The sequence below is a fragment of the Elephantulus edwardii genome, unplaced genomic scaffold (genome assembly GCF_000299155.1).
Source record: "Elephantulus edwardii isolate Elephantulus edwardi_28Jun2011 unplaced genomic scaffold, EleEdw1.0 scaffold00006, whole genome shotgun sequence".
Lineage (NCBI taxonomy): Eukaryota > Metazoa > Chordata > Mammalia > Macroscelidea > Macroscelididae > Elephantulus > Elephantulus edwardii.
In genome coordinates this window covers 27,546,701-27,574,580 of record NW_006399756.1, presented here as the reverse complement: position 1 = coordinate 27,574,580, position 27,880 = coordinate 27,546,701, and the positions used below count along the sequence as shown (strand labels likewise).

General features: G+C 37.6%; 1 protein-coding gene across 2 annotated transcripts; it reads right to left on the bottom strand.

The window, feature by feature from the left end:
- On the bottom strand, positions 1 to 27,685 carry PCGF6 (polycomb group ring finger 6). 2 transcript variants are annotated; one of them, XM_006879966.1, is made up of 10 exons: positions 27,332 to 27,685; positions 26,576 to 26,675; positions 26,247 to 26,343; positions 24,459 to 24,514; positions 24,300 to 24,359; positions 22,950 to 23,058; positions 17,340 to 17,367; positions 11,169 to 11,267; positions 6,035 to 6,121; positions 1 to 57 (listed from the first exon to the last, which is right to left on the bottom strand). In XM_006879966.1, exons 1-10 carry the CDS (start codon positions 27,683 to 27,685, stop codon positions 1 to 3), a joined length of 1,047 nt encoding a protein of 348 aa, XP_006880028.1. The 2 variants fall into 2 exon arrangements, with proteins under 2 accessions (XP_006880028.1, XP_006880029.1); XM_006879967.1 differs by lacking the exons at positions 22,950 to 23,058; positions 24,300 to 24,359; positions 24,459 to 24,514.
- Positions 27,686 to 27,880: the final 195 nt, after the last annotated feature.

Below are 27,880 nucleotides of genomic sequence, written 5' to 3'. Positions count from 1 at the left end.
TCATGTTATTTTAAGAGGAGAAACCACAAGACCATAATGGAGGACAAGCAGACCATCCTGAAGAGAAAAGAGAAGGGGGTGGGGAAAGGCATTTTGTAGCTACTTGAAAACCAGTTATATAAATAATAAAGTATGCTTATTTTTTCATAACCCAATACTGAAGCAAAATTTCACTTAAAGAGAATGAAGAATCTGAGATAAATATAGTTTATTTACTTACCTCATCACCAAACATTTTCCTTGTCAAAGTTATCTTTTTAATGATTTTCAAAAACCAATGAAGAAGCTACCAGTTAGGATTGTTTTGCAATTCTCCAAAAAGAACGAAAGAGATACATCTTCCTTTTTTTCACACACTTCTGAATAGATACAAATGGAGATGCAAAACCAGTCTTTGTTAAATTCTAGGATGTTCTCTTGACTACCAACACACCGGACTCCTCTAAACAAGATTCAAAAATCATAAATCAAAAATCTATTTGTCAAGAAATGTTCATCTCCAGGTTAAGGTAACTCACTACCTGAAGTTAATCCCTTCAGTGCAGTTTGGACTTCTTCCTTCATTACTATTGGTTCTCATTTATATGCTACTATTTGCTGAAATAGTTCTCTGTCAGCAAATTCTTTCTGGTACAGTGACTGTGTATTCCTTCCATCTTCCTTTGATGCTTCCAGCACCATTCAAGATTTTGCTACAGAATTCTTCAGTGTTGCAATTCAAAGTTTAAATTTGTACTTCAGTTCTTTCACCTTGACAAATGCTGAGCATTCTCTTCCTTTTTTGTTTTCTAACTCCAGCTTCTTGAACATTTCATTCTTATACTCTGCTTTATCTTCTCAAGTTACCCTTTGAAATCTTCTGTTCAGCTCTCTAACCTCAACATTTCTTCCTCTTGTTTTAGCTCCTTTTTGCTCCAGTGCAAGTTTTAGAGTCTCTTCTGACATACATTTTGGTCTTTATTTCTTCTTCCCCGTTTTTTGTAATGACCTTTTGCTTTCTTCATGGATGATGTCCTTATCTGGTCTTCAGCCATTAATGTTCAATGTGCCAAATCTATTCTTAAGATGGTTTAGAAACTCAATTGGGATACACTCAAGGTGAGGTGATATTTTGGCTCTCATGGATTTGTTTTAATTTTCTTCATCTTCAATTTGAACTGGTTTTGAATGTTGATATTGAGCTTCTCCAACATCTCTTTCCACAGTGTAAAATGTAGTCAATCTGATTCCTATGTAGTCTATCAGGTGAAGTTCACGTATATAATCACCACTTATGGGTTTGTGTTGTGTGCGTGTGTTTTAAAAAGTACTTGCAAAGGGAGCTCTTGTGGCCTAGTGGCAAGAAACTGTGCTGCAATCCCAAAGGCACATGGTTCGAATTCACCAGATGCTCCGCTGGAGAAGGGGGGCAATCTCCTCTTGTGCCAGTCAGATTCAATTTTATGGTACACAACAAGAAAAAAAAAAGTACTTGCAATGAACATATTATTCATTGTACAAAATCCTATCATTTTATCTCCAGCTTCATTTCTTTCACCAAGGTCATATTTCCCAACTACATGTCCTTGTTGGTTTCCAACTTCCGCATTCTAGTCCTCAATTATTATTAAGGCATCTTGATTGCATGTTCAATCCATTTCAGATTTTAAAAGTTGGTAGAAATTCTCAACTTCTTCATCTGTGACCTTCATAGTTTGTGCGTGTATTTGAATACCATTTGTATTAACAGGATTTCCTAATATCCGTATGAATAGTATTCATATTCTATCACTCACAGAATTGTACTTAGGATAACCTTGGTTATTTTCAATGCAGCTTAAAATTGGGCAACTAATAAGGAAGACCAAATAAGAAGTGATGTCACTGACTGTGGGGTTGGTGAAGAGCACTGAATGTCCCATGGACTGCCAAAAGAACAAACAACACTTCCTTGAAGGAGGTGCAGCCACAATGCTCCTTGGGAGATGCAAGCATGATGAAACTTGGCTTCACTTACTTCGGGCATTATTTTCAGAAGGAAAATCAATCCTTAGAGAGACACTGAGAAAGACAGAGTGTTGGTGAAAGAGAGGGAGACTCTTAACAAGATAGACTGACATGGTGATGACCACAATAGATTTGAGCATAACAGAGATCATGAGGATGGTCAAGGTTCACATGGGTCACTCATGAAATTGTTATGAGTCGTGGCCGACTTGATAAGTACCTAACAACAGTAATACAATTATAAGTGATGAGATGTGAAGCCCCGACTTAATAATCAATGTCTAAAATATATCACAGTACATATTATTGCTGTTAGACACCATTGAGTGAGAAATGACTCATAGATGATCCTCAAGTGGGTTTTCAGAGTCAATAACTGCATAGGAGACAGTCCATCTTGATGGGTTCAAACCATTTGCCTTTGGGTTGGTAGCACAGCTCTATGTAGATCATAATAAATTATGATGACTTTATGTATAGATCATAATAAACTATGGATAATATTGAGAAGATTGGGAATCTCAGACCACCTGTGTGCATGTGAAACCTTTACATTGACCATGTATTTCCAACTGACTTCCACAAGAACAAACAAGGCTGTCTTGGAGGAAATGCAAGTGGGGTGATCTTCAAGGCAGACACGGCAACTTCGTCCCCCACACTTTGTGTGTGTTGTCATGAAGGGACAGTCTTTGGAAAAAGAGATCATGCTGGGAAAGGTAGATGGTCAGAGGCCTAGAGGAAGACCCTCCACAAGATGGGCTGACACGGTGAGCGGAGCAATGGGCTGGAGCCAGGTGGAGCTTGAGCAGTCAGTGCCGGACAGGACAAGGCTCAGAGCCGCTGCTCTTAGGGTCACTATGACCATAGCCGACTAAGCAGCACCTAACAGCAGCACAACAAATGAAAGAAGCTCAGGTGGTGGAGTTTGGACCATGTTATGCTGCTAACCAAAAGGCCAAGCATCTTCAGTAGTTCGAATCCACCAGCGGGAAAAAGATGGGCAGACTCCTCCCATTAAGATTTATAGCCTCAGAAATCCAATAAACAATCGCTGTGAGTCAGAACTGACTCAATGGCAGTGTCCTCCTGTGCAATTTACAGCTGAGGCAAACCTGCTAAAGAGTCAGCCACAAGGCAGTTCTAACATGATGGCAGTTCAGATCAAGGAGGCCATCCACAAGTTATCAAAACTTCTCTTATCAATACAGTATCTTTTCAAAAGCACTATCCTGTCTCCTTTTTCTTGCTACAAGTGAAAAATAAATGCTGCTCATTCACACACCTCTTCTAAGGATTTTTTAGTAGACAGAAGGCAAGAACCCTTAGAGGCCAATTGGGACAATGGGAATATTGTTATACCCTCTTAATAGCAGGTCTTGAATCTCTGTGCTTTTTGCCAATGTTGTATCTAGCAAGAAGTCTACCTTTTTAAAGTGTGGTTTTTAATTTCTGATGGAAAGGAAAACCTTGGTAAGAGTCATTGGGCAAGTGTAAAAACAAGCAATGGTCTTGCCGTGGGAATTTGACATTTCTAATCTAGCTCTATCTATTCCCTATCTTTTTCTTTTTTGTTAAGCTTTTGGTGGTTCCATTTCTTCATTTCTCATTCTCTACATAACTCAATGAACTTTAGCTTCTGTTGCTTATTCCTGACAACTCCAATGAAAACACGCCAAGATTCTAGAAAACAGTTCACAAATTTTAAATGCTTACAGATGCCAAAAAAGTAATATAAATGAATACATGAGTTAAATTTATAAGCCAACAGGAAATGTTAGTGTCTAGTGAGAAATGAAAAGCAAAAGCTGCCTTTCTAAATTAAAATGTATTTTAGAAATATTTGAAACACAGAATAAGCCAAGAAGAACACAATTCTATGGCACATTTGACTTACAGACCATGAGATCTGTTTCTAGATTAACTGGACTAATCAAAGCAAATTTTTATAACCAAATAGGAAAAAAATGCCATTAACTGTTTACAAGCACAGAGACTCTATTTTGCATGTTAATTTTCACATATGTTCCAGAAATTAAAAATACCATTTCCAAAATAGTATGTTGTTATGCAGATATAGAGTAGAAAGTACATCTCACAAGCTGTTTCACGAACTCAAAACTACCTTAATGGAAAATCATTATTTTATGAAATGAGATGATTATTTATAAATTTATACTTAAATGCCTACTATATTTACTCATATAAACAATACGTATTATTATATATACACACACAGACCCATGTGCATATTCCCTTTGCCTCCTTCATTCATCATGTCCTTTATTTGAAATATCTAGCCTAAGTGAGATCACATCACTCAGTCCTTTAGTTCCCTACCTTACTCAATTAAAATCAACACTTTTTGCCCCAGCCGGCATTGTGTGTCTAGATCTCAGCTCTCACCATTCATTCTTTCCCTCTCTCACTATTGCCTAGTTTTCTCAGGGAGAAAGTCAAATACTCATCGAGTATGATTTCGGGAGATGTCACGAAACTTGGGTTATCAACCAGGACTTTGCTTATATGACAGGCTTTTTAGGTTCCAGAACTTACTCATCTCTGAAACTGTGTAGTAGTTGTCAGATGTCATCAAGTCAGTTCTGACTCAGGGACTCTACCTAAAGTCTCTCCCCCATTGCCATCAAGTTGGCCAGAGAGTAGATCTCCCTCAGAACCACTAGCGGCTATGGTATTGCCAAATACCTTTGCTACTATGACAAACTAATTATTACTAAGTAACACAGGTGTAGCTATAAGAAAAAGAGAATATAAGGGGAGCTCTGGTGACCTAGTGGCAAGGAACTGCAACTACAATCCCAGAGGCGCATGGTTCAAATCCACCAGATGCTCTGCCGGGGAAGGAGGGACAATCTCCTCCTGTACCAGTCAGATCTGATTTGACAGTACACTCACACAAAAATAATAATTTAAAAAAAAAGAAAAAGAGAATACAATTTAATAATCTCACAGTGCAGAATAAAAATTAAGCCTGGAGCAATGTATAGCCTTCCAGTGTTCGATTAGATATGATTTACAAAAAAGTTATAGAAATTTGTGATCTTTAACAAATCTGTTTCATACTATTAGAAAAAAGTTATGAAACCTTATTTTTACAGTAATTTATTAATCTCTTCCTGTGTGACTTACAGCCTCTAAAAATCCACCGGAGGGTCATATATGAGTCAATTCAGACTGTGTGGCAAGGAGAGTGGAACTACAGTGGTGGTGGCAATATTCCGAGCCTTACAAGTCCGTTACATTGAAAACGAGCTAAAACCAAATCAAACACACAGCCACTGAGTCCATCCCAACCCATCCATTGGGTTTCTGAGGTTATAAATCTTTACAAGAGGAGATGGCCCATGTTTCTCCCTGAGAGCAGCTGGTGGATTCAAATTGCTAACCTTTCAGTTAACAGACCTGGTATATTACACACTATGTCACCAAGGATCCTTGAGCTACTTAAAGAGATGAAGAATTATCAGTATACAATTTTAGAAAAGCATTTTTCACTGACATACAACAAAACGTATGAATTTTGACAAATGGATATATCTGCTTAACTTCAACCTCTTACCAAGATTGAATATTCCCAGTAACTAGTAATAACTACCAGTAAGCAGTCCCCCTGTAAATTCCCTCATTCCCATCCCCAAGTTAATCTCTGTTCCCAACACCAAAGCAACCACTGATTTTCCTCCCAAAACAGATTTGTACCCATTTTTTTAAAATTTTTTTCTTGTACCCATTTTAAAGTATAAAATTCAATCTAGCCCTTCAGTCGTTGGAACTGCAGCCCCCCCATCTTTTACATTCTGTTTTACCTCATTCCTGGTTGTCTGTCTCATTATTAATAATTATAAAAATACTTTACTCTCGGTCTGAAAAAAAAAAAACTCAGTTCAGAGTTGCAGAACCACCACCATAATCAATTTAAGAACATTTTCATCACCTCAAAGAGAAAAGCCATTTCCATTAGCAGTGCTCTGCCATTTATCCCCTAGCTCCAGCCCTATTCAAGTAACCCATAAAAACTTAGACCTACCTGCATTGCTGCATCACCTATTGCACGTCGGATTTCCCTTAGAGTCTGATACTGCTCAAGCAGGTGATCACCACAGATGATATCTACCTATGGGCAAATACAAAAGTCAGATTGCTTCCCTGCCTCAAAATTCATCTGGAAAAAAACAACGTAAGTATTCACAGACCAGACAGTGCTGTGTCGAGACTGATTAAATAATCAAGAGAGGTTTCTAAAAACTTTTTTTTTAATTATACTAGTTTATTTACAAAAATCCAAATACATTGTCTTCCAAAAGAGATTCTTCCAATTTCCCTCACTAGCACCACCCCTGCAATAAGGTAAAGTGGAAAAAGCACTAAGGACGTAGCACTGTAAGAACACATAGTGTGACTGATGTTTTTTTAAAGTCTCATGATAAAATGAATTTTAAAAAGCTTTTAAGTCACACTTTAAAAGGACAATACAATAATTTAAAACAATTCTCATCCTTGTCCCATCATGCTATGTAAATCAGTCTTAAGTAGAACATTGCCTTAAAGCTGTCACTGAGGGAAGTGTTTTATAGATGACACAATTTCAAAAGCTTTTTGAAGCCTTTATAAATGTCAAAGCACTAAGATACAGCTATTTTTATGTAAAATTATCTAGAAAGAAGAAAACTGCTGTGTAGCTGCTTATTATAAGATTCTAGTGTACTTATTTGCTAAGATAGAAATGCAACTCTCTCTCACTATGTGGTCTTCTCCTAACGCCTTACAATGGGGCCAGGTTCATAACATCTTATTAATAACATTTTATTTACTCCATCTCCTAGTGTCCCTATTTAGCATAGCAAATCAATTGTCATCAAATTGATTCAAACTCCAGTGACCCTGTAAGGACAAAGCAGAGTTACCCCACAGTGTTCCCAAGGCTCTAAGTCTTTATAAAAGCAGACTGCCACATCTTTCTCATGGACAGTGGCTGATGGGATTGAACTTTAACCCCTACACCATCAGTGTTCCTTCTGTTTATATGGTATGAAATGACTCCACCTTCTTAACTAGACTGTAACATTTTTCTTTCTTCTCACATGGAATCAGTATGCAAAGTCCTATTGTTTCTTCCTTTATAATATTTGAGTCTGCATCCCCCTTTTAATCGCTGCCTTAGGCACAAACACTGAAATCATCTAACCAGACTTCTTGTCTTCAAATTCTGCTTGCTTTTACCAGGTTTAAAATAAGCAGAATAACATTTGTTTGCAAAATGGTTCTACTATAAGGCTATAACATAATGTATGTATCCATTCCTCTGATGTTAAGCTCTTTTCAATTATACATGTCCATTTTTAAAAACGATCTGATTATAAATATCTCCTAAACAAATTACATCATTCACAGCAAGGTTCCATCTGCTGTGGAGGTTTCCAAGGTGAAAGGGAGCAGAGGACATAATAGCTAAGCTTTTACAGTGACATATAGGCAGAGTCTGGAGAGATCCATGCATAGGTTTACTACACTCTCCTTTTTTACCCCAGAGGAGACACACACAGCATATTCAATATGATAGTTATTTATGGATCTCAGAACAGAAATAAGATGATAAAAGCAGTCTTATGAAAGATGGAAAACTTTTCTTTATAAAAAGCAAGATCACACTACAGTTTCAAGATAAAAGATTTCACTGAATGTGCTGTACAAAACAGACTGGTTCGTTCCACTCTTGTAAAAAATATATGTAATTTGGGGGTTTTTTTAGATTTTAATGAACGTTTATAAGGAACTTGGATTTCTATTCATTCATTGTTGTCCATTTTCCTCCCTGTCCCCTCTCCCCCCGAGTTTACTTTTTTCTTTGGAAAAAAAGTTCTTTCATTGTTCTATAGCTCCCCCCCACCACCACCACCACTTTAAAAACTCTTATTCTGGACTCTTGTCATGCCAATAATACCTAATAATATGTTCCTTTTATACAGTTCTCTCCCTCATCTGTTTCAATGCCGTGTACATTATTTATTGTCTTCTCTTAGTTTCCTCCCAACCCCCTTAACAGTCCTGTTCTATAACAGTGTCATTATACAGTATTTGTCTTTTTGTGACTGAAATATTTCACTCAGCACGTCCTCCAGGGTCACCTATTTTGTATATTTCATGAGTTCTTTGTTTTTCAGTGCTGCTTAAGATTCAATTGTGTAAATATACCACAGCTTCTCTAGCCATTCATTTGTTGATGGGCACTTAGGCTGTTTCCAACTCTTTGCTATTGTGAACAAAGCAGCAACAAAAATGTATATTCTCAAGGGGAGCTCTGGTGGCCTAGTGGCAAGAAGCTGCACTGCAATCCCAGAGGCGCACGGTTCAAATCCACCAGATGCTCTGCCGGGAAAAGGAGGGACAATCTCCTCCTGTACCAGTCAGATCCGATTTGATGGTATACACACACACACACACACTAATAAAATAATAATAAAAAAATGTATATTCTCAGTAGTGCAACTGATGGGTCAAATGGTATTTCCATTTCAAACTCACACACACACACACACACTAATAAAATAATAATAAAAAAATGTATATTCTCAGTAGTGCAACTGATGGGTCAAATGGTATTTCCATTTCAAACTTTTTGAGAAAGCAGCATACTGCCTTCCACAGTGGATGCACCATTTTATTTATTTATTTATTTTCTTTTTTGTGTGTGTGGAGATCTGACTGGTACAGGAGGAGATTTTCCCTCCTTCTCCAGCAGAGCAACTGGTGGATTTGAATCACATACGTCTGGTATTGCAGTACAGCATCTTGCCACTAGGCCACCAGAGCTCCCTTTGGTTGCACCATTTTACATATCCACCAACAGTGAATAAGGGTTCCAGTTTCTCCCCAACCTCGCCAGCATTTGTGGCTTGCTGTTCTGTTAAATTTTGCTCTTTTTACGGGGGTGAGATGATACCTCATAGTAGTTTTGATTTGCATCTCTCTTAGAGCTAGGGATTTTGAACATTTCTTCATATGCTTGTTGGCCATCTGAATGTCTTTGGTGAAGTGTCTGTTCATATCCTGTGTCCATTTTTCAATTGGACTATTTACCTTTATCTTGTAGTGGTTAAAGTATCTTTTGTAAACCATGCAACTCCCTTGCATATTAGCTTCCTGTATGTGCTATAAGTGTTTTTTCTTTGGCTATATTGTTACATGTGGAAAATGCAGAACAGTATGCCTATAATGTGATAGATTAAATAATTTCCAGTTTTCAATTACCATGAAATATAACATTCTATGCAATACAACCAAGAGAAGTCATATTTTATTGATTTACTATATATCTATTTAGGGAGCTCTGATGGCCTATTGGTAAGAAGCTGTTCTGCAATGCTAAAGGAAGCAGTTCGAATCCACAATCTGTTCCACAGAAGGATGTGCAGTCTCCTTCTGTGTGATTTACCATCTCTGAAAATCTGCTGGAGGGTCAGCTATAGGTTGGTTCCGACTCGACGGCACAAATAATAGCCTAGTGAGGAGATCTCCTGGCCTAGAAATCTCACACACACACACACACACCCCTAAAACTATGCATATAATTATACTTTATGTTCATTAACACATGAAGTAAAGTATGCCTTAGAACAAGAAGAAAACATTATATATCTGGAATGCTGTGGTTGCTATTATGTCCCGTTGAGCAACAACTTTGAATCTTGCCTTTCCTGAGCCAACTTCATCATCTCTGACACATCTGACCTCATTACCACAGGGTTTTTCCCTCTTGCTGGGACCATCTATCCTCCCAAACATGATGTTCTTCTCCAAGTATGTAAGACGAAGCTTCATAATCCTTGTCTCCAAGGAGCAACCTAGGTTTATCCTCCTCAAGACAGACTTGTTTGTTCTCTCGGCAGTCCTTGGTATGTTCTAATCTCTTTGGCAGTGCCATAGTTCAAAGTTATCAATTCTTCTGTCATCCTTAGTAATTATGCAGCTATTCAGCTATTATCCATCTCTCTGATGCATAGCAAGCAATGGAGACCATGGCTTAGGGTAGATACACCTTAGTCTCTAGACTGACATCACTGCTCTTTAGCACTCTTGAAAGGTGCTTGAAAGCAGATTTTCCCAGTGCAACTCATCTTCTGATTTCCTGACTGCTGGTGGCAAGAGGGCTGATTGTGGATCCAAGCAAGATGAAATTTTTAACAACTTTAATCTTTTCTCCATCTATCATGATGCTATCTATTGGCCTGGTGGTGAGGATTTTTATTTTCTTGATGTTGAAATGCAATCCATATTGAAGGCTACAATCCTTGATCTTCTGCAGCAAGCATGTCAAGTTTCCACAGTTTCAGCGAGCAAGGTTATGTCATTTGAATAATGCAGGTTGTTGATAAATCTTCCTCTTACCCTGATTCCTGAGTCAAAGTCCAGACTCTTGAATGATATGCTCAATATAGATTGAAAAAGGTATGGAGAAAGGATAACATCCCTGATGCACTCCTTTTTTTGGATTCAAACCATGTAGTTTTCCTTTGCTCTGTTTAGACAGTAGCTTCTTAGGTACAGGTTTCGCATGAGCACAAACAAGTGTTCTGGGACTCAGGAAGATATCTACACTAGGAGCTCTTTTTTCTTGCTTAAAAATCAAATCATGATCATCTCATTGGCACCAAGGCAGAACCAACTCACAGCCAGCCTTCCAGTGAGTTTTCAGAAGCTATGGATCCCAGAGGAGGAGACTGCTTATCTTTTCCCATAAAGTCACTGATAGACTGGAATCAACAGAGTGACACCTGTTTTTGGGTCAGCAGTGCAACTCCCTATGGACTTTGCACCAGAGGTCCCTTAAAACGAACTTTACAAAAACTACCAAAACCCAATCAAACAATCTAATACTGTATAGATTGGATAGGTAAAGAAGAACATTTATAGGGATGATCTTTTACTCTCAACTTTTATCATCAAAATGGAAATATAAAAAGATGAGCATTTTGATCCTTGAAACTATTCTCACATCCTTATCTTTTCTGACTTTAATGAAATTAAATGGTCATCAGTGGTAGTGAGAAATATCCAACAGGACAAATGTGGGTAAGTTGGGATTTAGGATCACTGTATGCCCTATTCAATTCCTAACAGCAATCTTACAACTCTATCCTGCCTTTTATACATACACACTATACCTGACAAGCTGGATCGAGACCCATTTTCCTTCTGAGAAATTTTTCTACATGTCCTATAGTTGCTTCTCCTGAAACTCGAACAAACTTCTTTTCCAATGGCTATAAAAATAAATAGAAAAGTTATTTTCAGATTAAGTATATATTTAAAATTTACAAAAGATAAGGCACATTTTATAGCAAAGATGATCCATTAAGAAAAGTTACTATAAAATCCTAATTCATTTATTTAGCAAAGAAAAATGAAATTCTGCTTAGCGTCCACAGTTCGAAAAGTATACTGACAGTGGGGTTTGTTGTTTTTTTAAAATATTTTTATTCTGTGTGTGTGTGTGTATCATCAAATTGGATCTGACAGGTACAAGAGGAGATTGTCCCTCCTTCTTCAGCAGAGCATCTGGTGGATTCGAATGGCTCATCTCTGGGATTGTAGTGCAGCTTCTTGCCACTAGGCCACCAGAGCTCCCTATGACATTATGTTGTTTTTTTAAAAAGGATGGGATTGCTGATATTTTTTTAATACTTCATTAAAAACAAAATAAAACTTGGAGTTAAATTTATTCTTCATCCTAAAAAGTGAATTTACATTTGTAAAAAAGAGAAAACATCCAAGATTAAATGTCAAAACCAACCTGTTTTCTTTAACAAATTGGATTTAAAAACAGATACTAGTGCTCATCTAATTTCTGTCCCAAGGCAACTCATGACACTACCATATGATGCTAATAAAAAGCTGAAGTAATCTGGATATCTTTTAGGAAAATGATTTGGGGTTTTTTTCCCTAGCACTAGCAGTCAGAATTGACTTGACAGCAACTAACAACAGAGCACCCGTAATGGCTACCAATTTTTAATTCATAAAGCACTCAGCTTTTCTATTTGTAGTTTGGTTAAAATCTTTCCTATTTATACAGATCTATCCCATTTTTCCTATAATGTAGTAGATAGCATAGGTATTATGTACAGGTACTCTGAAGACAAACTGCCTGGATTCAAATGTTGATTCTGCCCTTTTCAAGCTCCCACGTCTTTGGGCAAGTTGTTAAGCCTTTGTTTTTCAATTTGTAAAATATATATAATATTTTCATATTATGATAATTTAGATAATACATAGCACCTATCCCATAGAATTACCAAGAGCATAAATGACTAGACATATGTAAATAACTAAGACCTACGCCTGGCACATAAAAACTTTGGATAGTTATTGCTGTTGTATTGTAAGCCAGTTTACCTAAGATGATTTGCATCATTTAGCTTTTTATGTGACAAATATCAACTTTTATAGGGAACCCAACTGCCACTATGGGACAGTGATAGGATTCCAGACAAAAATGTCACAAAGTTCTCACGTTTCACCCCCAAATATGGAAGCAGTCCGAGGAACAGAGTAGTATTCCAAGTGGAATGTCCTCACTGAAGGTGACACTATCTGACTAGTATGAGAAGCCTATCAAATGCCTTGAGAAGCTCCAGTTTATTGATAATCTAGCTAAATGCCTGCTGGTCAACCAGTCAATATCCAGAACTTGTCATCTCAATAGGAGGCTCCTAAGAGGAGGGGCAATCCAATTTCTAAATTCTTGATGGGCATCTCAACCTTGTATCAAGTGTTTGTTAAAACTCATCTAATTTAGTTTAAACTGTTATTCCTAGATAACCTAGAACTGAATTTTTAGATATGCTAGTACTTAGGTTGGGGGAGTGTGGGGAGCTGTATCTTGCATATGGTTATCTTAGTTTTCACAAGGTAACAGAAGCACTTCCTCTTATTTAACGTGAACCTAGCTTTTTCAGAAGACATTTTTTAAAAAAGATAAACTGGAGGTTACAGTTCTCAACTGTCTTCCTCTCTATCTTCCCAGCATCTGCAAATAAACAGGGATAAAGATCCCACAAAAGAATTAAACTTCTTTGAAATCAAGTATGCCAATCTTTCCTGCCATTTATAATACAGAAGATTTACTTGATAAGAAAGTTGAAATAATATGCTAGACTTTGTCCTGTATGTCACTAAAAAGGTTTTTATTAAAAAAAACACAACAGTATCAATCCCTGATTTTACCTTGCAGAAAAATCTGTCAACTGAGAAATAATTAACCTAGTAGAAATGTGAACTATAGGACCAGACTGTGATTTTGAAAAATCAATAAAAACCAAAAGAAATTAGGATTTGATGAAAAGACTGACTCTAAGTCTGGGACAAGGGATGTACAAGTTCAGCAGGAACATTTTGCCATATCATAAAGCAAGGAAATTATCAAAGAATAGTTTCTAGAATAATTGGAAGATGACTAAGGATAACAAATGAAAAGTATTAAACCAAAATACTTTCAAATCTGTGTGTTCATAACAAACTAAAACCGTAATCTAATCAGTCACAAGTATACTATGCTCCCATTGGCACCGAGTCAGCTCTGACTTCTAGAGACCGTCTACTGGGTTTCCAACGCTGTAAATCTCTACAGGAACAGATTGCTCATCCTTCTCCAGAGGAGCCACTGGTGGATTAGAATCTCAAACCTAGGGGAGCTCTGGTGGCCTAGTGGCAAGACACTGCACTGCAATCCCAGAGGTACACGGTTCAAATCCACCAGATGCTCTGCTGGAAAAGGAGGGGACAATCTCCTCCTGTACCAATCAGATCTGATTTGACGGTACACGTAAAAATAATACAATAAAATTAAAAAAAATTTAAAAAAAAAAGAATCTCAAACCTATCAGATGTGCAACAGAACAAACTACACTACACTGTTGTTGTTGTTGTTGTTGTTGTTGTTGTGTAGTGTAGGTTCGGAACCAACCCATAGCTGACTCTCCAGCAGGTTTTCAGAGGTAGTTAACTGCACAGGAAGAGATTGCCCATCCTTCTCCTGAGAAGCAGCTTGTGGCCTCAAACTGTGTGCCTTTGGGATCGTAGCGTAGGTTCTTACCACTAGGCCACCAGAGCTCCCTCACAGAGCTTCATGCAGAGGGTGTTAAACTGCTAAATATCTTCATGTTTCCAGCGGTTTAAAGCCGCCAGCAACTCTGAGGGAGAAAAATAGATAGGCAATTTCTTCCCTTTAGGATTTACATCCTTCCAGCTTCAGAATATCTGAGGCTCACTGTTAGAACTGACTCAGGAGCAATAGGTATAGAATGCTAGGGAACCGTTATTTTGAAAGATGACATATAACAAAAACAAACATTTTGGCTGTCTTTCCTATATGAATTATACATTACTGGGCAACTAAATAAATGAAGGGATATTTCTCTTTATAGAAATATTTTTAAAAAGAAAAAAAGAATAATAGCATCACTTCTCAGCCTCCAGTAAATCAATTAATTTGGACATCACCAGTGACCTCTAACAAGCAATCAGACATTCTTAGATGCTTCCTGAAAGAAGCAGCTCGATGACTTGTAGTCAAGAGCTCAGATGCCACCATCAGAAATTGGAATTCACAGCTGGAGGCCTGCTTCTGTAAAGATTTACAGCTTTGGAAATGCTGTGGGGCAGTTCTACTCTGTCCTGGAGAATCAGAAGTGATAGTGGTTTTAAAAAAGTGATAGTGGGTGATGGGGGTGGGGGGGAAGCACCACCTATGCACCTATGGAGAATTGTTTTTTTCTTTTCTTTTTTTCTTAAACCCCGCCCCAGAGAATTGTTTTTTCTTATAAATCAAACCTGAATCTCATAAAAATTCAGATTTAAGTGCCAGTTTATAGGGAACACAAAGGATAGAACACATGGTTTTTAAAAAAAATTCAGAGACATAACAACAAAATGCACTACATACAGAACACATAATTCAGATTAAGAAAAAATTACAAGAAAATGAAATTAAGAACTCACAGATTTAAAGACTTATCAAGAAGTAAAACATTTGAAAGCCATGGGCTAATCGTGCCATGTTTCCCTGTGCAAGTTATTTTTCCTAATAAACCTTTCTTTACTTGCAAAAAAAAGTAAATATTTTATGTTCTTTTCTTTCATTCTTCCCTCTTAACTTTTTCGAATAATTTATAAAGTTGTAAGACTAGTATAATGAATATCCAGATAACCTTCACATAGTTCTCTGTTAATATTTTGTTATATTTGCTTTACTTCTATGTCTATGTATTTCTATATGTGTCTATTTAACAGACATTAAGATTTGTGTTTGTGGTGCTCAAAAACATTGTTTCAGAATACAGGTATTTGCTTATGTAATTCTGATTATCTAAAAATATTTAAAACTTACTGAGGCATTCAGGAGTTTAAAAATTAATAAAAATATTTGTTGTTATATGCAGTTAATTTGGAACCAACCCGTAGCTGAGGCTCCAGTGGGCTTTCAGAGACTGTGAATCACAGGGAAGGATACAGTCCATTTTCTCCAGCAGTTGGTGGATTCAACACAAGCCACTGGGATGGCAACACAGTTTCTTACCTCTATGCCACTACAGCTCCCTAAAATGATCTAATTTAGTTAACAATCTAATGAAGAATCACATATTGCATTTAGTTATTATGTTCCTTTAAACTCTTTCCCCCATGAATTTATAATTTTTATTTTTATTTTATACTTTCACTGTGGTAAAATACATATAACATTTTTAGTCCATTAACATTTTAACATTTGCATACTCAGTGAAGTGACATTAATTTCAGTCATCATACTGTACCAGCACCACAACTATTTATTTCCGAAGTTTTTTTATCACTCAAAACCAAAGTTTATTATACATTAAGTAGTAACTCCTCATTCTTTCTTCCCTCCAGACCCTGTGGGCTCTAGGCATTGTTCTAGAGGTATTTCCTAAAAGTGAGATCATACAATATTTATTCTTTTGCATTTAACCCATTTCACTTAGTATCATGCTTTCAAAGTTTAAGCACACTGTAACATGTATTAGAGTGTCAATGCTTTCTTCCCTATTCAAATAATTTACTTTCTAATTTGTTGTTGGGACTAAAGAGCAGGAAATACACCAGTTCAACAATTTCTACGTGACACTGATTATATTCAAGTTGTGCAACCATCTTCATTCTTCTTTTCCAGATTACTCCTCCCTCATTAACATTAATACACTGTCCCTTAAGATGTCTATCTAATCTAGAAAGTTGTCATTGTCAATTTGATCCCTTACATGGGGGCTCTTTAAAAAGAGCTCAGTGCTCAAGGCAGATATGGCTTACTAATTAAGCTAACCCAGTGTTTAGAGAAGACTTGGGGGGGGGGAGGTGGAGCACGGGGCTTAAAATAAAGAAATATAGCCTAGTACTTTTCCCATACAGAAATTTATCTGTCACTTTTCCACCCACCACACTGCTATTCCTAAAGTTTGTCACCATTAGTTTGATATGATATAATTTAGAAGAGATTCTAATAAGTTCACAGAGGTTCTAAACACAGGAGGACTTAATATTGTCTTCCCTCTACTGCACTGATGTCTAAAAGACATCTATAATGTACTTCATCCAGAGAAGTGTCTATCTGTATGTATTCATTAATGCACATCTGTAAGCAAGCATATTTATAAAGCAAAACCCTGTGTGAAGTCAGTAAGATTTCTTAAACTTTTTTCAAAGCCACTGAAAATTTAAACAGATCAAAGTTATCTGCTTTCTTATATATTTATAACCTAAAGTAACTCCCTGACTCACTTCCTTTAAAAGTTACTTTTTCTCAAATAATTCATAGTGCAGTAGCAATGCCGTATACAATGGCATCTGATTTTAGAACCTTTTTAGACAATTCTGAACTTACATTGGTTACAAAGAAACTCATTATTACCTCTAAACTCTCAGCAAATTATTGAAGTAACAAGTTAGGGCAAGTTAACTTGAGGCAAGCATATTACATGTAAAATAGAATTTTAAAGCTCATATTAACTCTAAGCGCCAACTATGTAAAAAATGCTTCAAGACTTTTTATCACCAAATTAACATAGCATTTGACTTTAGAGTTTCAAAAATTATTTATTTTCCTTAGATTATTTTTCTGAATTAATAACAAATCCCTACTTATGTCTTTTCTTATAAACCTATTATAAAAGCATTAATGACTACATTTCATATTTTAATATCTTTTATGTACAAAGTATTATTTATCGTACTGAAGACAATCCCTTCATGGTTGCTAATTTGACTCTGAAATCTGTGTGACAGTCCTCTTGGGAAATGAATGAAAACGAAAAACAAAATACCTTAAATTGTCCTGTACCTTCATTAGCACTGAAAAATGAGAACAAAGTAATCAATATTTAATATTTTTTAAACTATATTTACTTATATAACATAAACAAATAACAAATATAAATATTTTAGGAACACCAATTTATTTTAAAATTTCAGACACCGTCACTAATTCTTTATGAACTAAAATTTAATTATTTGCCATTTCTGCCACCTAGTGGTAAAACAAAAGTGGAATTTGCCAGTGTTTTACACTACTTTCAATATGTAGGCATAAAAGTATATTCTTAATATTGAATAAAGAACCAATATGCTTTGTAACCTTTCATTCAAGTCAGAATTAAAAAAGAGAGAAACAAATACTCTTAACATTTAGACTTTCTGTTTAGGTTTTCTAACATTTTCCAGCTTAAAAAAAATCTAACATATTTTTAAAATATCATGATGAAAAAAAAATCATGATAAGTTCTTACTCCATCTACTTTCACAGAAATGATCCATCTTGCTGTCTGGGAAGTATCATTTTAAGTAATACTTTCACCTCAAAAAAACAAAATCATGATAACTATGACTTTTTCTCCACAATGACATTTACAAGCTATCAAAACCCCATTGTTAGGAAAAAAAAACACCACAAAACCCTCCTTTGTTCTCAAATTGACCCCAATTCACAGTAATCCATGTAAGGTTTCTGGCTGTCAACCTTAATTTGAGGGGAACACCTGAGGGCAGCTTTGTTAGCATTATATTTATGTTTTATTACTCTTGTGAATTAAAGCTATTTTTTTCTTTTATGTTTTTTTCTTTACAAATTAGGAATGAATTTGAGGAGTTTATGATGTCCTTCTGTTTTCCAAACTGCACATCTTTTCTTCCTTCCAGTAACACATATGACATAATTTTCTGATAATTTTATTATTCTGGTGACATCTCAGCTGACCACATCCTCCAGGGCTGTGGTATCCAGACTTGGACCCAGTACTCTAGTTGGATGAAAACAAAACAGAGAGGCTATTACCTCCCCGGTTTACTAAATATCACTGAACTGAAGACTGCATTCATTTGTTGGCGGCTACCTTTGCTCCTACCTCAGGTGAGACAATTTTCTTCAAATAACTATTTAACTTGTATTTCAGAATGACTTTGCAACATTTCATTATTTATATATTATTAAAAAGCTTGGTTTTGTTACAATACTGTATGTTAATACTTTTCTCATACTGCACAACAAACTGAAACTTTGTATTTAACTTTTTATATTGAGTCTTAAAACAATCTTGTAGTTACTATTATAACTTTCATTTTAGAAATACTGAAACCAATAATCAGAAAGGTTAAGTTACATCCCAAAGTTACTTATCATGTATTGGACTCCTTGAAAGTCTATGTTCTTTCTACACACTATACTGCTTCCTGATGTTATTTCTCCTTATAATCCTCTACATGGAGAAACTGAAGAACAAAAAGAAACTAAGATAACAAAGCATGGATATCCAATTGATGGGAAATTTAACTTCATATTCCTGAGGCTGAAAAAAATAACTCTACAAGGCTGAATATACTTAAGTTTTGAGTTGTGCTTTGGGTTTTCTTCATCTCTACTCCAATTCATGCAGAATTATGAGCTGGACCAAATTTGCCACATCAGGTTGAAACTCATCTACCACTTTTCTTGCCATGAACAAACTTCCTCCCACAGTTAGTCCCAATAGTCTGACTTGTGTGGTTACACTTAAGCTTCTCCGTGTAGTGACAACATGGAGACTTGTCTGTAGAACTGGTGCCTTCAAAAAGACTCTTTGCCACTGGAATTTTTTCCCCTTTAATTCTTTGAATTGAGATAATGAACAATATTACATGGTAAACAGAGTACTTACAATCAAACATGTAAGGTTTCATTTTTTTTAAGATGCTGTTGTTGTTGTGAGCTATCAAGTTGGAACCAACCCAGCTGACCCTCCAGCAGGTTTTCAGAGGCAGCAAATCACATAAAAAGATACTGCTCTTCTTTCTCTCATTGGTGGAGTCTAACTGTTTGCCTTTGGGTTGGCAGTTCAACTCCTTACTGCTAGACCAGATAGGAAAGCTAAAGTTCTGAGAAGTTAAAACTGAAAGTGCCATCAGAGCAAAGAACATGACTGACATATTAAACCTAGAGTCATAGTACCTAGCATAGAGCTGGTATATAGCAGAACCTTAATAAACACCTTACGAATAAATTAAAAGTGATTTGTTCAAAGTTGCAAAACTAGAAAATCTAGATCTCTTTATTTCAAGTCTGGGCTCTTTGCCTACAGCAAAGACTATGTTAATAATGTAACAACTTTGTAACTGATAATAACTGCCTTGATCATTGTGGTCAAATCTCACACATTAGGAAAGCTAGTAGTGATAAAGTATTGGTTTCTGCTGTGGGCAAACAATGAGCTAACAGTGGTACCAAAACAAAATTCCCTGCCATAGAGTTAAGTTTGATTGGACAGGAAAAAGGAAAACTGCCCACAGCGTTTCTAAGGCTGTAAAGCTTTACAGCAGCAGACTGTCACATCTTTCTCCCACAGAGCATCTCACTCACACATCCACACTGAGTTGGAAACAACTCAGCTTACCTCCCTCCCACACAGTTTCTGAGACTGTAAATTGCATGGGAGGAGACAGTCCATCTTTTCTCTCCCAGATCCCTTGGTGGATTTGAACCAGAGAGGTGAGACCTTTGGGTTAGGAACTTCCCACAAATTATGCTACCATGGCTCCCCCGTGGAGCATCTGGTGGGTTCAACTGCCAATTTTGCTGTTAACAGGTAAGCCCTTAACTGTTGTGCCACGAAGGTTCCTTAATGTTGGCATAATCGTATGTCACTTTTTAATCAAAGTATGAAAAAACTGAGTTGCCAGGTCATGCTGCACATTAATAGAAAAGGTCACATTCCTCTTCTGCCCTATTCTTTAGGATATAATAATTGCTTTATATTTTACATTAAACACCTTTATTAAAGATTAATGAGTCATGGTAATTAATATTCAAACAACAAAAAGCAAGTTTTTCTTCTCATCTAAAATGAGACTCCATTTGCCAAATGCCCTTTCCTAGTGGTAATCAGCATTAACATTTTCTCAAATATCTTTTCAGGAACGATCCATTATATAAAGAAACATATATATGAACACATTTTCTTCTAACAACATCCCCCTAGTAACACTCACAAACAGGCATGCTATCGATTCCCTTTTGCACTTTGGGGGTGGGGGTGGCGGCTATTATTATATCTTAGATTAATCTGTATTAACACATAATTAAGGAATCTTAGTGGTGAAATGGTTAGCACCTGTATGCTAACCAAAAGATCTCTAGTTCTAATCCATGAGCCTCCGAGGAGCAAGAAGTGGCAGTCTGCTTCTGTAACAATTACAGCCTTGGAAAGGGCAGCTGTTCTCTGTTCTATAGGGTTCCTATGAGTCAGAATAAACTCAATGCCAATGAGGCTTTGCTGTTGCTAATACACAATTAAGACAGAGCTCTGGTGGCATAATGTGAAGCTAGCTGATAGTGCTGATAACAAAAAAGTATCCCGTTTCTGGTGGTTCAAATCCACTAGTTGCTCTGTAGGAGAAAAATAGGCAGCTTTCTCCTGTGAAGATTTACAGCCGCTGAAATCCAATGAAAGGTCACTATGAGTCAGAATCTACATGAAGGCAGTGAGTTTTACATAATTAAGATCAATATACTAATATAATTAGAGTTTTTTTAGTATTGATTCATAATAGCACACATAGGTCTATCTTATTTAGGTATGCATATATTATTTTTGGGAGCTCTGATGGCCTAGTGGTAAGAAGCTGTGCTGCAAATCTCGAAGGTACGCAGTTCGAATTCACCAGCTGCTCCATGGGAGAAGGATGGGCGATCTCCTCTCAGGTGATTAACTGCCTCTGAAAACCCACTGGAGGGTCAGCTATGTGTCAGTTCCAACTCCACAGTACATAACACACAGAGACTATTATTTAACCAGTTAAATTATTTGGACATCAGATTGAAGCACATTCTTTAGTAATAGAAATTGATGATTTAAATTTTGGAATGATACAAATCTTAAAGAGACCTTTATTTGACTGTCATCACCTACTACTGTGTTAAGTCTGGGGCTCAATAAAAGCATAAGGAAGGTTTCCTCTTTCTTTAAACAAATAAACACCCCTCAAACTCTTGGCCACTAAGGAGCTTTCATGAGGCTCCCAAGGAGTCTGAAGCTCTTAATGGGGAAAGAGTGCCCACCATTCTTCTGTAAAGCAACTCATAGACTACAACAGCCAGAAACACAAAGTCTTCTGGGTCTCAGTACAATATGCTAGGGACTTGGCCACCAGAACTCCTGCCTCTTAGGGTTTTCTTGGTATTATAAGGAATACGAGATAAAAAGGTGCTATAGTTAATGAGTCCATCATACGATGGCATGTTTAGAATAGGAAATTTATTTTCATAAGAAGATATCCAATTACTTTGGGAAATAATTTTGTAAAATCAAAAAAAGGTACGGATAAAAGTATGTTGAGATACAGCAAATGTGAACTCTAGAGAAACTATACTACATATGCATGAGAAGATATGCACACAAATGTTTACAGCAACACTGCTTATAATAATCAAAAAGAACATAAATGTCCAACACTATGAGATAAATTATAGTATATTCATTTAATTATTATACAATAGTGATAATGAATGAACTAGAGTTACATATTCCAACATTAATGAATCAACACACTGAGAAAAATTCAAGTTGTAAAGCATACATTATGATACCCATTTAAATATTAAATAGGCAGAATCAATTCTACACGTTATTTAGGATACATAAGGATTAATAAACTTACAAAGACATTTTTAAAAAATTACAAATACTCCTTTTGAGAGCTGCTGTTGTTTCGTACTGAGTCAAAAGTGACTCACAGTTGACCCTCCAGCAGTTTTCAGAGGCTGCACATCACCCAGGAGATTGCCCATCTCTCTCCTACAAAGCAGATGGGAGATTCAAAGACCGAGCCTTCAGGGTGGCAGTGCAGTTCCTTACCTCTAGGCCACCAGAGCTCCCTCATTTTAGGAGTGGTTATTAGCCTCTGAGGGAAGGCATAGTAGAAGAAAAGGGACCCAAAGTACTTTAGCTACAATTAAAACAAGCAAAAAAACCCCTCAAACTCATTGCCACTGAGACCCTGTTGGACCAAGAAGAACAGGCCCATAGGATTTCCAAGGTTAGAAATCATGACGGAAGCAGACAGCAGCATCACCTTTCTCCCAAGGAGCACCTGGAGGGTTCACTCTGTGGGTTTTGGGATTAGCAATCATTTTACCCACGGTGCCATCAGGGCCCCTTTTCAATTATACTTGCAATGGCTTATGTCTTAAACCAGATGGAGGGTACACGTTCACCGTTTTATCCTTTATACTATTTTCTATGTCTTAAATATTAAATAATTTTTAAAGAGATGTCAGAAAAATTCAGTTTTACTTGTGTTCAGGAAGATTTCATATCTTTTGGGACTTAAAATACTACATATATGAAAAAAAAATAAAAAAAAATACTACATATATGAAGGATAAGAGGTAGATCTTTGGTACTCACCCAATGAACTCCAGTAATAAAGACATGTCAAGCTCAGGTGGAATACGAAACACTGACTCTAGGGCTTTCTTAGATCTTCCTTTGCTTGAAGAGACTGGCTGGGGAACAGCTATTTGACAGACACAATTAAAAGTTGTATAAGAACAAAAATGTCCTAATTTGAGATCTCTGAAAAAATCATTACACAGGTATCATTACTACGCCAACGATTCAAAAGAGCATAAAGCACTCAAGCCTCCTTTCATTAATAACATTAGCTGATTAATCAAAGACAGTAAAATGGAAAATAGACAGATGTGGGTGTCATAAGAAAGCCATAGATAAGGAGAGCTTGTCGTAACCCTTAGCAAGTATCATTATGTGTGTGCCAGAGCTCATGCCCAGTACTTTATGTGTACCCCTTCATAAAATTCTCACTATAATCCTGATATTGGGGGGGGGGAGTGTTAGTTGCTACCAAGTCCATTCTGATTCATAATAAACTATGTGTGCAGAATTTTCAAACTTGACCTTTCAGGAACAGATTACTTCTGAGGCACCTGAGTGGGTTCAAATAGCTCACTCTTCAGCTACAGGCTATGCTACCTATGGGCCCTCGAGAAACCCCTCAGAACTCATTTGCTGTCCAGTTGGAACCAACTAGTAGCTGAACCTCCGGCAGGTTTTCAGAGGCTGTAAATCACGTAGGAGTAGATCACCCACCATTCTCCCACAGAGTAGTGGTGGATTTGAATTGGCAGATAACTCCCTGCCCACTAGAGCTCACAGTAGGGGCCCTAGAACTCCACATAAGCGTGACTACTAATCTTTTTCTTCTTAAGTGGAAAAAAAAACCCAAGCCTTTGTGAAACTGGGTGATTTGTTTAAAAAGACACTCACGTGTTAAGTCGAATAGCCAGAATTTACCCAAATCTGATTAAATACTGTGGCATCATCATCATCTTAAACACTAACGTTTGAACAGTTACTATGTTCAAAGCATTGTTTAAAATTACTCAGTGTATCCATATGACAGTTTTATGAAGTAACTATAATTATCTCTGTTATCGATGAAGAATAAAAGATACTGAAGTAATCCACCAAGTCACACAGCTAGTGTGGCAGAGCTGAGATCACATTCAGGCCATCTAGCCCCAGAGTCTAACTCTTTAATTCTCATAAACAGCTAACTAAATGTATACCATAACATTATAATTTCTCTTCTCTTTTTGATAATACTATAGCTATCATCAAACAGAACCTCAAAGGGACTAAGTTCTCCTTGTTACCCTGTAGTCTCTAACTATACTATGCTAGCTATCTATCTATCTATCTATCTATCTATCTATCTATCTATCTATCTAAACTTACCAGGTTTGGGCACTTCTAGACCTCTTTCTTTATAGAAATCATGCATTTGCTTTTTTTCACCTGAAAAGTGAAAAAACACAAACTAAATTACACTTAAAATGTAAGTAGTGAAATCAGTGGAGATTTTGGGATTCATAACTATGAACAAAAGAAACTTACTTTCCTCTAGATTGATGACTAATTTGTACACTATGTCTTGTAACTGTCGGTCCAACCTAATAAGAAGAAAGGACGAAGAACACCTCAGAATGTAGAAAACAGGATTAGGGTACAGAATGCATGATACTCTGTAATTAACAAGTTCTTCTTTCTCTGAGACTAGTCACTTTTAGATAGCAGACCTGATGCCCAAGATATAGCTCACCTGAGAAAATTTTAAGTCATTACAAATTAGCAAGTAATCACAGACCATCCTGAATACTTTAGGTCAAAGAATTGCTCCTGCACCTGCTACCTTTACTGCTTCCCACCCTCCCAATAAGATTATGTGCTTGGAGGTAAAAAGAGTTTCTTAAGCTTCTTAGTTAACATATGAAAAGCATTTAATAAAATGAAAAAAAAAAAAATCCCAACAAAAACACAACCCCTTTTGCTGGAGAAGGAGGAACAATCTCCTCCTGTACCAGTCAAATCTGATTTGATGGTACACATACACACACAAATAATAAAAAAAAACAAAAACAAACACAACCCCTCAGATTCATTGTTGTTGAGTTGGAACTGACTCATCGCAGAGCCTTCTCCAGCAGGTGTCTGAGGCCATAAATCGTTCAGAAGAAGACTACACATCCTTCAGAGCTGCTAGTGGATTCTAATCATGAATGAAGCCTGGCTTTTGAGTTAGCCACACAATTCCCTACGCGCTGTGTCTCTAGAGCTCCCTTATTTTCCTACAAAGACAGCAAATGAAAATTTACTTGTAGGACTTTCCCCCTTCCTTAGAATAAAAAAAAAAAGAAAAAATAAATATGAGCATTTGATGCTTAAAGCCAAACCATGTCCACCATTCTAGATTCAATTCTGACTTTTTTTAAAATTTATTTTATTATTTTTTGTGTGTACCGTCAAATCAGATCTGATGGGTACAGGAGGAGATTGTTCCTCCTTCTCCAGCAGAGCATCTGGTGGATTTGAAGCCTGCACCTCTGAAACTGTAGTTACAGCTTCTTGCCACTAGGCCACTAGAGCTCACCTCAATTCTGACTCTTAAGAATCCTCCATCATGCATGCAGGACAATAAATCTTCACAAGAGCAGACTGACTCATCATTCTTTCATGGATTTAAACTACCAATGTTTTCATTACGTCCCAACTCTTAGTCACTTTTTTTATTTAATGCTTGTTGTTGCTGTTATGTACCTTCAATTGAAAACCAATCCATAGCTCCCCTCTCCAACATGTTTTTTCAGGGGTAGTAAATATCATGGGAGGGATTGCCCAGCTTTCTCACACAGAGCAGCTTTGAACCACATACTTTGGGTAACACATTTCCTTACCACTAAGCCACCAGACTAATCTATTTAATGCTTAGGAGCTGCAAATGTTATTAGTAAGCCACAAGGGCCCATAATATACTGGTTGATTTGTTTGTTTGTTTCCTAAAGAGAAACTAGTTGCTTCAGCCATTACTTTAAAACAAAGAAAGCCCAAAAAACTTTAATATGGTGAAATAAGCCTAAACTGGAATCATTATCTTGAACGATGGAAGGCAAACATTCAAGGAAAGAGATCTGTAGCTCATTAAAAAAAAGAAAAAGGCCCCCAGCAGACAGTACAGTGTCTGGTACCCAGAAAGTGCTCTATACCTATTCCTTAAAATGAAGCAGTAGTGGTACCATCTGTCCTCTAATTTTAAGCTAAATCAAGAATTTATTCACAACTACACAAACGTAAGCTTTCAGAAAGCGTAAGCTTAAGACACAAATTTTACATAGATACTCTTCTTACCTTATGTTATAAAGAGGTTGTGTCTGATGTACTACGATGTTGCATTTTGGACATCTGTTGCTGTAGTAAAAATGTCTTACAATGCAGCTTTTACAAACTGTTGAAAAACAACAAATAAGAGGCGTTTCTTACATTGAAAAATACAGAAATGTATGACAACAATCTAGAACAAGAGGTGCATTGCAAAGTGGACTGGAGGAGGGGGAAGGGAAGGGAAGGGAGGAGGAAAATGTGCAACAATGAATGAATGAAAAGCCCATCCCTCTGTAAACTTTCGTTTAAATCACAATTTTTTTTAAAAAATACAGAAATGTGAACTGTATGCTTACAGGTATGAAGGCATTCTGTAATGGTAGTTGCATCTATTAAGTAACCTTTGCAAATGGAACACAGGATATACGGGGTCAGCTCAGAGAGGTTAATCAGGCGCTGCAAATGCAATGGAAGGAAGTCAAGTTTTAAAATACAAGCTCCGGGCTTCTCAAAATCTTAAATGTCACTCAAATGCTATTATAAACAATGTGTCACTTAATATGCAACAAGGAAACATATTACGCTACCTACAACTTTTTCCAATACTGCTAAAAAGTTACAATGATACAACAATATACCCCAATGCTTCAAAGGGATCCTAAGCGCTTTGGAGAGAATGAATATTAACTCTGGCTAGATGTACTGCTTGACTTGATGAAGCATGAACTACATATCTAAAAAAAATCCTTTATGGACTGAATAGACTGGGGAGGGGTTTCTCATATTCTGAACACCCTGCAGAAACGGGCCCCTTTGATCATCTCTGTAAGATCAAGGAGGGCACAGGCACAATGTCCATGGAGGCAGCCCTCCCTCCTGGCACTGTTGCTGTTTGTGTTGTAGCTGGGTGTCGATCCCCACTCAAGAACTATCTGCAGGATGAGCGAGCAGGATCCGAGGCGCCAGCGGCTGCAGGACCCAAGGCGGCGGGGAGCCACGCCGCGCCCCACGCCGGCCGGGGGCGGAGGGCGCAAACAGCCGAGTGGTAGCGGAGGGCGGAGGGACCCAAGACGCTCCCCAGGCCCGCCAGGCCAGGCGGGGGCTCCAAATACCTCCTCCTCATCCTCTGAGTCCGGCCGGCCACCCTCCAACCTCAGGGAGAAGTCGCGCATCTCTTCTTCCTCCTCCTCCTCTTCCTCCTCCATCTCCTCATCCTCCTCCAACTCCTCGTCGTCGTCCTCGAAGCTGCCTCTCAAGCGACCCAGGCCGCGCTGCAGCTCCAGCTCGGGGGGCCGGGAGCCCGAGCAGCCGGGAGTCATGCCCGCCTCGGGCAAAGGCAGCGGGTCGTCTTCGTCCGCGGCAGGCGCCGGGGTGAGGGCTGGCGGGGAGGCGGGTGGCGGGGTGGGCGTTGCCTCGGCCCCCTCAGACTTGGCGGCGCTGGGACTCCCAGCCGAGACTACCTCCATGTCCCAGGTTGGAGCGAGGTGAACCGAGGTTAGGTGGAGGGGTAGCGCGCGAGTTCGGCGGGCCGCCCTTCGCTGCCAGTTCGCAGGCGCGGAGGCCTGCAAGGCCCGCTGGGAAATGTAGTTCAAGGTCCCTCACCTTAATCCGTGGCGTAGTTCAAGTACCCTGGGCGGGGCGCGCGGGCCTCACCTTCTTAA